Source organism: Camelus bactrianus, chromosome 21, assembly GCF_048773025.1.
Source record: "Camelus bactrianus isolate YW-2024 breed Bactrian camel chromosome 21, ASM4877302v1, whole genome shotgun sequence".
NCBI classification, from domain to species: domain Eukaryota; kingdom Metazoa; phylum Chordata; class Mammalia; order Artiodactyla; family Camelidae; genus Camelus; species Camelus bactrianus.
In genome coordinates, this window is record NC_133559.1 from 6837687 (window position 1) to 6849849 (window position 12163).

The 12163-nt window shown below is 49.7% G+C and overlaps 1 protein-coding gene across 1 annotated transcript in view; it reads left to right on the forward strand.

The window, feature by feature from the left end:
• Positions 1–12163, forward strand: part of INTS3 (integrator complex subunit 3) — a 34109-nt gene that overhangs the window by 9018 nt on the left and 12928 nt on the right. Inside the window, exons 4-11 of the mRNA XM_010954030.3 lie at positions 2865–2978; positions 3138–3222; positions 4560–4626; positions 6941–7085; positions 8022–8151; positions 9461–9558; positions 10713–10904; positions 11867–11954. Of these exons, the coding sequence (XP_010952332.1) occupies positions 2865–2978; positions 3138–3222; positions 4560–4626; positions 6941–7085; positions 8022–8151; positions 9461–9558; positions 10713–10904; positions 11867–11954 (919 nt within the window). The remainder of the gene's footprint in view (positions 1–2864; positions 2979–3137; positions 3223–4559; positions 4627–6940; positions 7086–8021; positions 8152–9460; positions 9559–10712; positions 10905–11866; positions 11955–12163) is intronic.

A 12163-nucleotide genomic window follows, 5' to 3' on the forward strand; every position in this document is an offset into this window, starting at 1 on the left:
CTCTTCAGACACAGTGGGTAGGGATGCAGAATTAGGAGGGTACAGGTTTGGGCAAGTGAGGAACTGTCAGGTAGTGGCTCATTCAGAGACCCTGAGCCAGGTCAGAGGATGGGGGAAGAATTAGTGACCTATCTCTGTAGTTCTTTATCCTTCTCCCTGAAAGGTAATTATCTTGTGCAGTACTTTCTGGCCTGCAGAGGGTTTTTAGGTGGGAGTAACTGATGAGGATTGACCCTAATGCATTGTTTTAGGCTTCAGCTTAAAACAAGGGGAGTGTTTTCTAAGGGTTTATTTGGGGTTAAGTCTGTCTCTGGAACAGAAACCTCAGGGTAAATTGGAGATTCAGTTGTTCCTGCATTTCCACAGGCTGAGAGATGGGAGATGGGGATGGTGGAGAAGGTGGTAGTGGAAACTGAGTCTTGAACACATAGGAAACGTGCTCTGGGAAAGCATGAGCTGAGGAGCCCGTGTCAGTGCCAGCAGGCTGGTTCAGAGAGTGAGGGCCAGCTCTCTGGGACTTCTTAGTGGGCGGAGCTAACGAGAACTCAGCTGAGGGAAAAGCAGGTCAGGTACTGGTGGAGAGTGAAATATGCGGGGGGTGGATTTTGCTCTAGTTCTGCCTTTTTAACTTGCACCTGCCCTCTTGGCAGCTTTTGTGTTTATATTCTGTAGATTTATTTCCTATTTGATGTCTGAACTGAATAGCTGGGAGCAGCCCGCTGGGGCCTGTGCTGGCTCTAGCAGTCAGTAGATACAGGTAATAGGAAAGGGTTTAAGTCAATGCCAAGGTCCCTTTTCATCAGAGGGTCACGGATCCAGGCTCTGGCAGAAAGAAAGCTGGGGACTATGAGGGCCTAGGCTGGGATGTCACTACTCCCAACACAGTCAGACAGGTGTGCTGCCTCATCGCTGTCCTGTCACTTTTTTTTCAGGCCCTCTGCTTCTCTTTTCTCTCCCCCGCTGAGTTTTCTTCCATCTCCTTATCTTCCAGGCCAGTCAGCAAACTGGCACAGAGGTTGGAGAGACAACTGGCAGCATCAGGAATATGATATTCCTGGTACCCAGCTGCCATGTGTTACCAGCAGCTGTGGTCCGTAAGGTCCCAGAAGGAGCATGGAGCGTGGAATGAGGCAGACGAATCTGCTGCCTTCATTGGACCCTGTGTCTCCTGAGGGGCTTGTCCCTTCCTTGTCCCAGGTCTCTTCTGCATTTCTGGGATTTCTGCTTTCGTTTGAACAGACAGGGATCCTCTCTAATTAGCAGTGTCTCTATCTTTGGCCTGACATAAGTTTCTTTCTTCCTTTGCCTCCCTCATGCTCTGCCCATTCTGTGACTCACTCCTCTGGGGGAGGCTCCAGGGCTGAACCATCAGCATCCAGTGACCGGCCCACTGGCAGTAGTTCACTCGGTTCCTTATCTCTCTCTTGTTTCCTTGCTTGTACTTTTGATCTCCCAGTCCTCCCCCAAGATGGAGTCAGAGGATAATCAAATTCTCCTTTGAGTATGAAAACTTTGTAGCACGTGGGGGAATCTCTAAATGTCAGTATTTCCATTAGAGCAGTTGTTCTGCCTTAAGGACAACAGAGGAAGCAGAAGTAGCAATAACTGATCTCTTCGGAGTCCCTAGTCACACCAAGGCCAGGGCGCACCTGGTCTTGAGGAGTACTTCTCTTAGGATGAATGCGCTTGGAAATGTAGCCGTCTCAAAGCCACCAGACACTCTTACCTCCGTCTCCACCAGCCTCTTCTCCTCTTAGTTGTTTCTGATGATGCTCTAGGGGTGGTTAAGAGCATGGAATCTAGAATTGGACGGCCTGGACTTGAATCTTCCTCTTATCTCTGGTGTGATCTGGGACAAATTCCTTTAACTTCTCTGTGCCTGTTTCCTCATCTGTAAACACAGAGATGATAATAAATAGCATCTATTTCAGAGGGCGGTTATGTGATTCAGATGCAGTAACATGTATGGTGTGAAGTTGGTGCGCAGTGCCGCTGCACACTGACCTGCTACAGCTGCCGTGATTGTTGATGCTGGCCTTGCTGCTGACCTTCTGAGGCCGTGCGATGTTACCTACCTGATTGTTACCCTTAGTGCTGAGACCCTGACAGCATGGAACTCAGCAGGCTAAGGAGGTTGCTAATGAGGTCCAGGAGTGTGGTCTCTTTAGAGAGACGGAGTGAGAAAAGCTCTAGGGGGAATGGAGACGAGAGGTCTCAGAGGAAACCGCATGCCCCCCCCGCCTCCCCCCGAGGTGGGTATGCCGAATGCCCCTCCTTTTTTAATACTTGGCAGAAGCAAAGGGCAGCCCAGACTAAAGAGCAATGTTTAGTTAAGGAAGTTCCTTTTGGTTCTACCCTTTCTTTCCGGGACCCTGGTCCCTGGATCCTCTTCCCTTAATACTCCTAGCCCTTTGCTTCATCTGGCTGTGTCAATACAAGTCTAAAAATCTCTTTGAGATCCTTTCCGGCCTGTTCAACCAAACCCATTCTGCAGTGACCTTTTACTGGCAGATGAAAAGCAGATGGCCTCCACCTGGTTTTGCTCAGCTGGTAGCATCAAACAGTATGACACTTCCTAAGAAGGGAGGTAGGGGGATCGGGAGCCTTTCTAAGCAGGCTTTTGTGCCTCATTAAGAGAGGAGTTCAGTCCCTCTTCCCACCCCTGTGTGACAGAGTGAGGGGTAGGCTTGGCGGGGGAGGAGCCCTATGGAAGGGTGGCATCTAGAGTGCAAAGTCTTTCATTGCCACTCATACCCCATTGGTGGGGATTAAGTTGGAGAGGCTGAGGGGCAGGGGGCCCACAATGGTGGAGTCAGGAGCCTATGCTCAACTTGCTGGTTGCTCACAAATCTTACTTCTCACAGTGTTACCGGGACTTGGCTCTGGTGAGTCGTGACGGCATGAATATTGTCCTGAATAAAATCAACCAGATACTTATGGAGAAGTACTTGAAGTTGCAAGATACCTGCCGTACTCAGGTAAGGCCAGAAAGAAGAGAGAGCTCCAGCTCAGAGACATAACAGGGAGGAAGGGAAGGAGGAAGCGGGAGCAACTCCCCCACCCTTTGTACACCTAAATTATGTGATTCGATTAGCCCCTTTCTCAGATTCACATCTGTCTTTTCCTCTCTCCTTTAGTTGGTGTGGTTGGTGCGGGAACTAGTGAAGAGTGGGGTTCTGGGAGCTGATGGTGTTTGCATGACATTCATGAAGCAGATTGCTGGTGAGTTGGATGGCAAGAGCGTAAAGAAGAAAGGAGAGGAGCCCAGAGCCTGAATCGAGGCAACGGAAAATGATTAAGTGCCCGGGGGACTCGATTCCTGGATTGCTTAGACTCTCTCCTTCTGACACAGGCACCTTCTGGCCACATATGTTACAGAAAGAAATTGAGAAATTACAGGGGGCCTTTTGAAGCAATAAGTCGTGCCTCATTTAGGAAAACTCAAAACTTCCTGCCAAACGCAAGGCCTGATGTAGAATAGTTGGCCTCTTGTAGCCAGTCCTTCCTGGGGTTTCATGGCATATTGGATCAGGAAGAGTCTGGAAGGAATAGGGAGAGAAGTGAGGGCAAAATAATTGGTTCCCATCACACTGTGCTTTCAGAAACCCAGACATCTCTGGCCCCACCCCAGTGTTCTGAGCACTTGGGTCCAATTTGAGGGACGAACTATGTCACAGAACAGACCCTGACATTTAGGTTTTGTTATCTTCTTGGCATCGGTGACATCTGTCTGAGCCACTGAATATCCAAGAGGCCTGCCCCTTCTACCTTTTCTGTTCCCAAGATTATACGTGGTTGTTTAGAAACAGCCCTGCCTCTCTCTCACCGTTGCCCGTTGGTTCTTTGCTTCCTCTTCAGGATTTTGTATAACACTGATGCTCCTGTTGTGATGTGTATAACCCTTAATCTGTGTGACGTGTGACTCTGTGAACATTGAATTTTTTAATTAGGATCTGGGGCAAGGCAAAGCGTTGTTGTGCTGGCTATTTTTATCCACTCTCCTGGCACTTTCCTCCCTCCGTGGCACGCCCAGTCCCCACTTCTCATCCTAAGACTTTGGTCTGGCATTACTGCATATTTAATTCTGCCCAGCAAGCATGGAAGACTTTTGACACCTGGAAACAAGAAACCCTTGGCCTGTCGTGAGCCTGACACGGGCTTTGGGACATCCAGTGGCTGGGCTGCAGTTGTTACTGGCCATCCGCACTTCTCAGGCCCTGTCTGAAACATCATCCTCTCTTTCCAACCATGGGCTTTTCATATCTCCTTCCCAGACACTCCCTTTCAGGGATTGAAGTATTCCCACTCAAGCCCCTAGTCTGAGGAAAAATAGCAGTTCTGGTTTCTGGAAAAATCCAGAACCTTCCCTCCCTTTCTTTCTGGAGGCAAAGGAGGAAACTTTAAAGCCTGACAGAACAGGAGGCAGATTTTCTAGCCCTCAGAATATCAGTGGTGGGATAACAGGGATGGACCAGTAGGATGGTTAAGACGTATACTGGATAAGCCGCGGTGCTGATCAGAACCATTCTGATTCTCTTGTTTTCTTCCCCTTTGATCAGGTGGGGATGTTACAGCAAAAAATATCTGGTTGGCAGAGAGTGTTCTGGATATCCTGACGGAGCAGAGGTAGAGTCTGCCGTGAAGGGTGGGGGAAGGAGCCAGATGCAGCCACGGTGGGTGTGAGTGTGGGAAAGGGGGATGAGAGGGTCACGGGAAGACTGTTAGGTGGCCGAACAACACCCTAGATTAGAGTGGACGAGGTGGGGAGGGGGAGGCCAGTGTGCTGATGGCAAGTGAGGGACTTAATGTCATGGAGTGGCCCCAGGGATGAAGGAGTGGGAAAGAAGGTCTTTGCTGAAATATCTCGGAGCCCAGGAAAAACTCATTTCATCTGATAAGGGTTTATTTTTGATCCAGACCTCCTTGGAATGTTTATCTTTGGGGGGAGGTAGGGGAGAATGAGCTCAGCCGAGCGGGCCCAGCCAACCGCCCAGGCCTGGCAGGTAGCGCTTTCCTCCCTTCCGGGACTGTCCGTCCAACCCGTGCCCTCCTTTAGTTGAAGTGGCTCGGTGGCAGTGGGAGTGAGGAGATTGCTGAGACCGGTGAGTCCTCCAGCCGTAGACAGGGCATGAGGAGGGATGCTGGGCTTTCTGACTGATTCTTTCCCTTCCCCGTCAGAGTAAAGTACCAGAAATTTTGTGAGGGCTGTTCCATATCTGAACTTGTTGGGGGTGAGGCCTACCTCTTGTCCTGTGGCCTCAGTCTTCCTGTTGCTTGATTTCAGAGTCTCTTTCTGGGTGAGAACACCAGAGTAGTCAAATAATTGAGAGGGCTGATAGTCTCCGTATTTCCCACGGTTTAAAAGAGTGGATCTCCTCCTTTATTCACACTTGCGGAAGAGCTGGCTGTGTTCTGTGCTCTGCCCAAGCTTGAGAACCGTGTCAGGTCTGCCGTGCAGCGCCACCTAGTGCCCTGGGCCTGGGCGTGCAGCTGCAGGTGCACTTCTTCCATCGTCGTACCATCGCACAGCACAGAGGTCCTAGCGGTTTCTTACCGGGTCTCTGCCTCTCTTAGGTCGCTGTGCCTTTCTAGCTGCCTGGTCAGAGGGTTTCACTTTTTCACTTTCATCTTTCTTCCTCTTCATTACCCTGTCCCAGGATTTAGATACATCCATCACCTCTGCTAGCAATCTTCCTAAAAAGTGATTTTTCTCATTTTGTCCCTGGTGCCACAAACCTCCTGTTCCCATACCTTAAAGCAGAGTTCCCCTCACGTGGGCACAGTCTCAGTGTGCAGGTGTCAGATGACTGCCCTACCTTTTCTCCTGCCGTCTGGGAAACTCACATCCTTTGATGCAAGTGAGTCCCTAGAAGTTTGAGACACCCTCCCTCTCACTCCTTCCCAAGTGTCTCTAGGACTGTGGGGTTAAAAGGTAGCAGGTGAGGGGAGGGGATCCACCCCAGTGTCCTTGGCTGCTGCTTACATTCTGTGAAAGGAAAAGGCCAGAGTCTCTTAATTAGGTGGCTTGAGCACTTTTCCGGAATCAGGATGTTGCCTGGTTAGATTAATTAAACTCCCTGCCTTCTTCCTCTGGTTCCCTGCCTTCCAGCAGGGGTGCCAAAGCGCTTACAAACTACTTGCTTGGAGGAGACAGCTCCCCAATTTTGGCACTTTGAGCCAGCATTGGAGTTTTTAGAATCTCCCCACTGTGTCTTAATACCTCTTTTCAAGCAGCAGGAAACACACAATTCTTTCATCACCCCCTTTTCCCCAGGGAGCTTCTTAAACTCCTGGGAAAAACAGACATTGCCATCCAAAATCATGTTCCTTTTTTCAGATTATGATTTAGGGCAGATGACTCATTGTCTGGGAGTAGGATCAGTGGCTAGAAAGCGAGCCAGGGACAGGTTTGTGACGTGGTGGGCTACTAATGACAAGCTGACACAGTGTGTTCTGCAACCTCCAGGGTCCGGAAAGGGTCTTGGTAATCCCTAGAGGTCCTTGGACCTCACTTTTAGGACTGCTGACTGAGGGACACTTACAAACCTTTTTCTTCATAGTCTGGTAGAAGCTACGGTTTATCTCTGTCCCTGGTACCTCACACAGTGCTTGATAGGCACTCAATTAATGTTTAAATGAATGAGTCAACAGACGAAATTATTTTATTGGAAGCCAAGTAGTTATGTGGCAGAGAGATTGCTTTCATTCAGCACTTATCTTTATTGGGCACCTGGTAGAATGGTAGGAAGTTGTCCCCACCTTAACCAGTTGATAGTCCAAGATAGATAATGACAGCACGAGCAAGCAATTAAGGAACCAAAAACCCTACTCACAGCACTAATCAAGCATTTCCGAGGCACTAGAGCCAAATGCGGGGGCAAATTGGGAGGGTGAGCGGGTCTCAGCAGAGTGCAGGTGCCAGTGTCTTCCCTCCCTGCAGGGAGTGGGTACTGAAGAGCAGCATCCTTATTGCCATGGCCGTTTACACATACCTCCGCCTCATCGTTGACCACCATGGGACCGCCCAGCTCCAGGCCCTGCGGCAAAAGGAGGTGGACTTCTGCATCTCACTGCTTCGGGAACGGGTGAGGACAGAAACAAGGTGGGGAAGTGAAACCCAGGATGGGACACCTCTAGGTTCTGTGCAGTACCGGGGCCCAGAGATGTGCTGGAGAGATGGAACTGGTTCGAGGTCTGTTGTTTTTTCATCACTCTCAGATGAGGGCAGAAGGGTAAACAAATCAGTGTGGAATGGTCCTGGTTCCTAGAAATGTTGCCTGTTATGCTGGCATCCTGAGGATTTTCCTGGCTAGCCTCGCGGACACTTTTGTTAGCACCACTGACATAAGCTGCCTTGTGTGCCCGCTGTGAGGCTATCCTGGCCCACCTACCCACTTGGGTAGTTGCCACGGTCAAGTGGGATTGTGAATTGTCCACTGTCAGATCTCCCAAGAGAGACAGATCCTAGAGCTAAGTTCTCTGATGCAGTAGCCACTAGCCACATGTGGCAATTTAAATTATAGTTGATTAAAATTAGAAAATTTAAAACTCAGTTCCTTAGTTGAGTTAGACACATTTCAAGTGCTCATCAGCCACATGTGGACAATGGGTGTCCTTTTTCTGGACAGAAGATATGGAGATCATTTCCATCACCATAGAATGTTCTGTTTCACTGAGCAAGTTCTGGGGTCAGGTGCCTGGGGCTCGACTTGCTAGTCCCATCCTTTTGGAATCCTGGTCTCCCTTGAGCTGGATCTAAACAATTCTGGGAGGAGAGGGCAACAGATTAATGGGAAAGCCCACAGGGCTTTTGCAGTTTCCAGTAACCTCTCATCCTTAATATCAGCCCCTAACTTCCCTGACCAGGTAGAAGCCAATCCTTTGGTTCCAGAAGAAATTATATAATCCCTTTGACCCTCTTCCCTTCCCTCCCTTGAGCATGTTGTTTCTTCCTCCCTATGGGAGGTAGGCAGTCTGTGTTCTGCCTCTCTTTCCTCTCTCCTGCTGCCCACCCCATCTAGTTCATGGAATGTTTGATGATTGGCCGGGACCTCGTGAGGTTACTTCAGAATGTTGCCAGGATACCCGAATTTGAACTGCTTTGGAAAGATATTATCCATAATCCTCAGGCCTTGAGTCCTCAGTTCACAGGTAAGTAAGGGTTGGCGCATCCTGTCCTTGAGAGGTGGGAGGTCAGGATAGATAACACTGCTTGAGTCAAGAGGGTGGAGGTTGGTGGATAGGAGAGGCTTTGGCAGATAGAGGAAGTCTGGGACTGGGCAGGCTCTGCCGGCACAGCTGGACGTGGGAACGGCAGAGGCACAGAACAGTTCACGTGGTTCCCAGACAGCCCCTCTTTAGCAGACTCCAGCTGTCATTTAAGAAAAAGTGAAGCAGAGAACTATGATTCTCCTCCTCCTCTCCGGCAGCTCCTCAGGAGGTGAGCTGTTGACCAGTTCCCAGCTTCCCTGAGTCTGTCAGGGGAGTCAGGGGTCAGCTTGTGAGACTGAGTCAGCAGAGGGGCTGGAATTAGTCCTGTAAGCGAAGGCTCCTCCCCAGGAGCAGTCTTGCCCCTGAATTCCAAGGATCCAGCTTGGCCAGAATCCTCTTTGGAGAAGAGAAAGAGTCTCTGTGTGTTTCCCCCGACAAGGTCCTTTTCATATCCTTTTCCCCTCCCCAGGGTCCTGCTTATGATCTGAACGATAAGGGTACAGCTTTGCTCCCTACCCCACCTCCAGCACACATGTGTGTGCGCATGTGCACATGTGATGTGAATGCAGTAGTGTAGGACCTGGGAAGTCAGGAAGGAAGAGAAGAAAGCTCTGGTTCTACCGTACTGTACTGCTCTTATGTTGAACATGGATTCAGTTGTTTTGAGCACCTGCTGTGTGCTGGACACATGTATGCTGACTCATTTAATCCTCAGGACCCCTGTAAGATGGATACTTTACTTTCCATATTTACAGATAAAGAAAATGAGGTTCAAAGGGATTAAGTAATTTGCCCAAGGCCACACAGCTAGTAAGTGTCAGAGGCAGGATTTGGATCCAGGTCTGTCTGACTCCAGAGCTCATGCTTATACCACAGAACCACACTGATCCCAGGACCCAGTGATGGGACCGTTGGGAGGAGGAGGAGAGGCTAGGGTTTCCCATATCTTCCCCTAACTTTCCCACGTGTTGCCAGCTGGAACAATGTGAGTAGGGGGCTCTGGATGTTCTGTAGATGAGAAGAATGAATATATCTGGGTCTTGGGGGTGGTGGTTGGTTGGAGCAGGTCATGCAGGTGCTGGTTGCAACCCCCACCTGTACCTGAGCTTGACCTCTCTGGGTCTTGGCTTAGAGTTTCCCTGTGAGAAAGACCACTGGCCATCAGTACTTGACCCAGGTTCCCTGTCTGCTTTCTGTTCCTTCTGGTCCTCAGTCTTCTCTCTTTCTCTTTCCCTCCACATTGGTTCAGGTATCCTACAGCTTCTTCAGTCAAGAACATCCCGAAAATTCCTAGCATGTCGTCTAACCCCAGACATGGAGACTAAGCTCCTCTTCATGACGTCCCGGGTAAGCTCACCTAGCGCAGTAGGAGGAGAGGCTGCGGGCGCCAGCTGGGCTTCTAGCCTCAGCCTGCGGGTGTCTTACTGGTGGCTACTGACTGGTGGAGCGGTGGTCAAGTGCGTGATTGGGCGCGGTGCTGAGAACTAGGGGTACAGTGTTGGGTAAGACAGGTACAGTTTCAGCTGTTAGGAAGCTTTCAGTCTGTCTAAACCAGTCGTTGTGTACAGATCATGTAATGTACAAGTGTGCAGTGTGCCATGAAGGGGTAGAATGAGAGTGTTCGTTCTGGAAAACTCACGATTCCTCTGAGTGGACCATGACCTCTCAGGAGGAGCGGTCAGGCCATTTGGTTTCCAAACATGGCTGAATTATGGCAGACTTGCTTAAGGAACGTGTTAAAAATACATCTTCCTGGACCTTCCTCTCCCAGAGAATCTGATTGAGGAATATGTATTTTTAACAGACTTTCCAGGCAGCAAACTCCTCAGCCAGTCTGGTGTTAGGGAACCATTGCTCTAGCCAACTTTCGGTTTCCCAAGTCATCCAGGAGAACTGTCTGGATCTGGGCTGCCCCATGTGGCAGCCACTAGTGCGTGTTACAATTCCAATTCGTTTAAGTTAAATAAAATTTAAAATTTAGTACCTCAGTTGGAGTAGTTACATTTTAAGTGCTCGGTAGCCACCATCATTGCAGAAAGTTCTACTGGACAGAATTGGTCTAGATGTATATATAATTTTTAATCTTTCTGCTCTCTGTTTTGGTTGAATTGGGGGAATAGAAGAGGAAAACTAGATCTTTCCCCGTGGGTAGTGTTGCTGTTGTAACCACTTAGAGTCTATTTAGGGGAAGGAATTGCTGCAAGGAGGTTTGGAGAGTCTGTGTGCTTTGAATAATGAGCCTGTTAGGTTATTCAGCCTCAGAAAGCTTCTAGTCAGTGGTGAGTCATCAACAGCATTTTCTTTTTTTGATTAAGGAAGATTTAAATCAGGATGTCTTCCCAAAGGAGGAGAGACTTGAAAGACAGTATGAATTAATGAATAAACTGTGGGAAGAAATTGAGGTCTAGGTCAAGCCTAGAGTTGACCGGTCCTCATTTTCTTCTGCCCAGAGACCCCACCCTCCCTTCCAAGTTTCTCTTTCTAACATCCCCTTCCCCTAGGTGCGGTTTGGTCAACAAAAGCGATACCAAGATTGGTTCCAGCGCCAGTACCTGTCAACCCCAGACAGTCAGTCTCTGCGCTGTGACCTCATTCGCTACATCTGTGGGGTTGTCCACCCTTCTAATGAGGTGCTGAGTTCAGATATCTTGCCCCGATGGGCCATCATTGGCTGGCTCCTCACTACATGCACGGTGAGGGCCTGGGCCATGGGGCAGACGCCGCTGGGTGACGAAGGGCCCCTCTTCCCTTGTGTCCCATATTTCCGTGCTTCTTCCTGACTTTCTGGGCCACGTGACCTCTTCACTCTCTTCCTCCTGAATGTCTCAGCCTTTGCCCCATCTCCCTTTCTGTCTCTGGAAGTTTACTTACACTCTTTATTTCCCATTTGGGTTTGGGGTTGACCAAGTTCATCTATGCCTTTACTGTCAATTCCCAAGCCTGGGTTTCTGGGGCATTCCTGTCTTTCTTTTTAGCTTCCAGAAACCATATATGATTATTCCTCTGAATTATTCCTTTCTCAGATTCAGGGTTTGTGTTTCTTAGACCCTTACTTTCATGCCTTTTGGCATCAGCTTTGGATACTTCCCTTCCTCAAACACAGTGAATCTGCAACAGAGCCATTTCCTTCCCAGCGTTTCCTCCTTGTGCCCGGGGTGGGAAATTCTGTTCTCTGGCATCTAGCTGCCCTCTGACCTCTTCTGACGGGGTTCCCCCTCCCACCTCTGACTGGGTCCTTGGAATGTGCTGATTCAGATACAACAACAGGCTATTCCTTAAGGGTCTTTCCCTCAGGAATGTGCCTGGGGAGCTCAGCAGGGACAGCTGAGGGGCTAGTCTTGAGTGTATCTCAGCTCAGGCGTGAGCAGGGGACTCCCAGGCCCAGGTGTTCTCCCTGTGGGATCAGGGTTGTGTTTACTGGATGCGTGAGAGCCCAGGCGGATCTCCAGCCCCCTTGGTTGGTGAGACCACGGCGTACTCACAGTCATACAGATTTGGGTGCCCTTCACCCCTGTGGAGTTTCCACCCTGTCTCACTAGAAACTGAATTCAAGTAGATGGAGCAGTTACATGGACCCTGGAATGTGCCTTGGGCTTCTGAAGGGAAGGGAGCTGGTTGATGAAACTAGCCCTCTTTTTTCCTCTTTCTTTTCCAGTCAAATGTCGCTGCGTCTAATGCCAAGCTGGCTTTGTTTTACGACTGGCTGTTCTTTAGCCCAGACAAGGATAGCATTATGAACATAGGTATGTGACCGAGACCAGGCAGCACCCCCCCATCCCCCAGGCCCCGCTGCCTTGTCTCAGCGATAGCAGCCATAACTCTCAGGGCAGCGTGGAGTGGAGGCAGCTTATCTGGGAGCAGTTGTGTTGTTCCTGTCAGTGCTCCCTTGACCTAGAAGGAAAAGTGCTTTGATGAGGCCAAGCGATCACTCCACCCCCTTGGCCCCATAGCC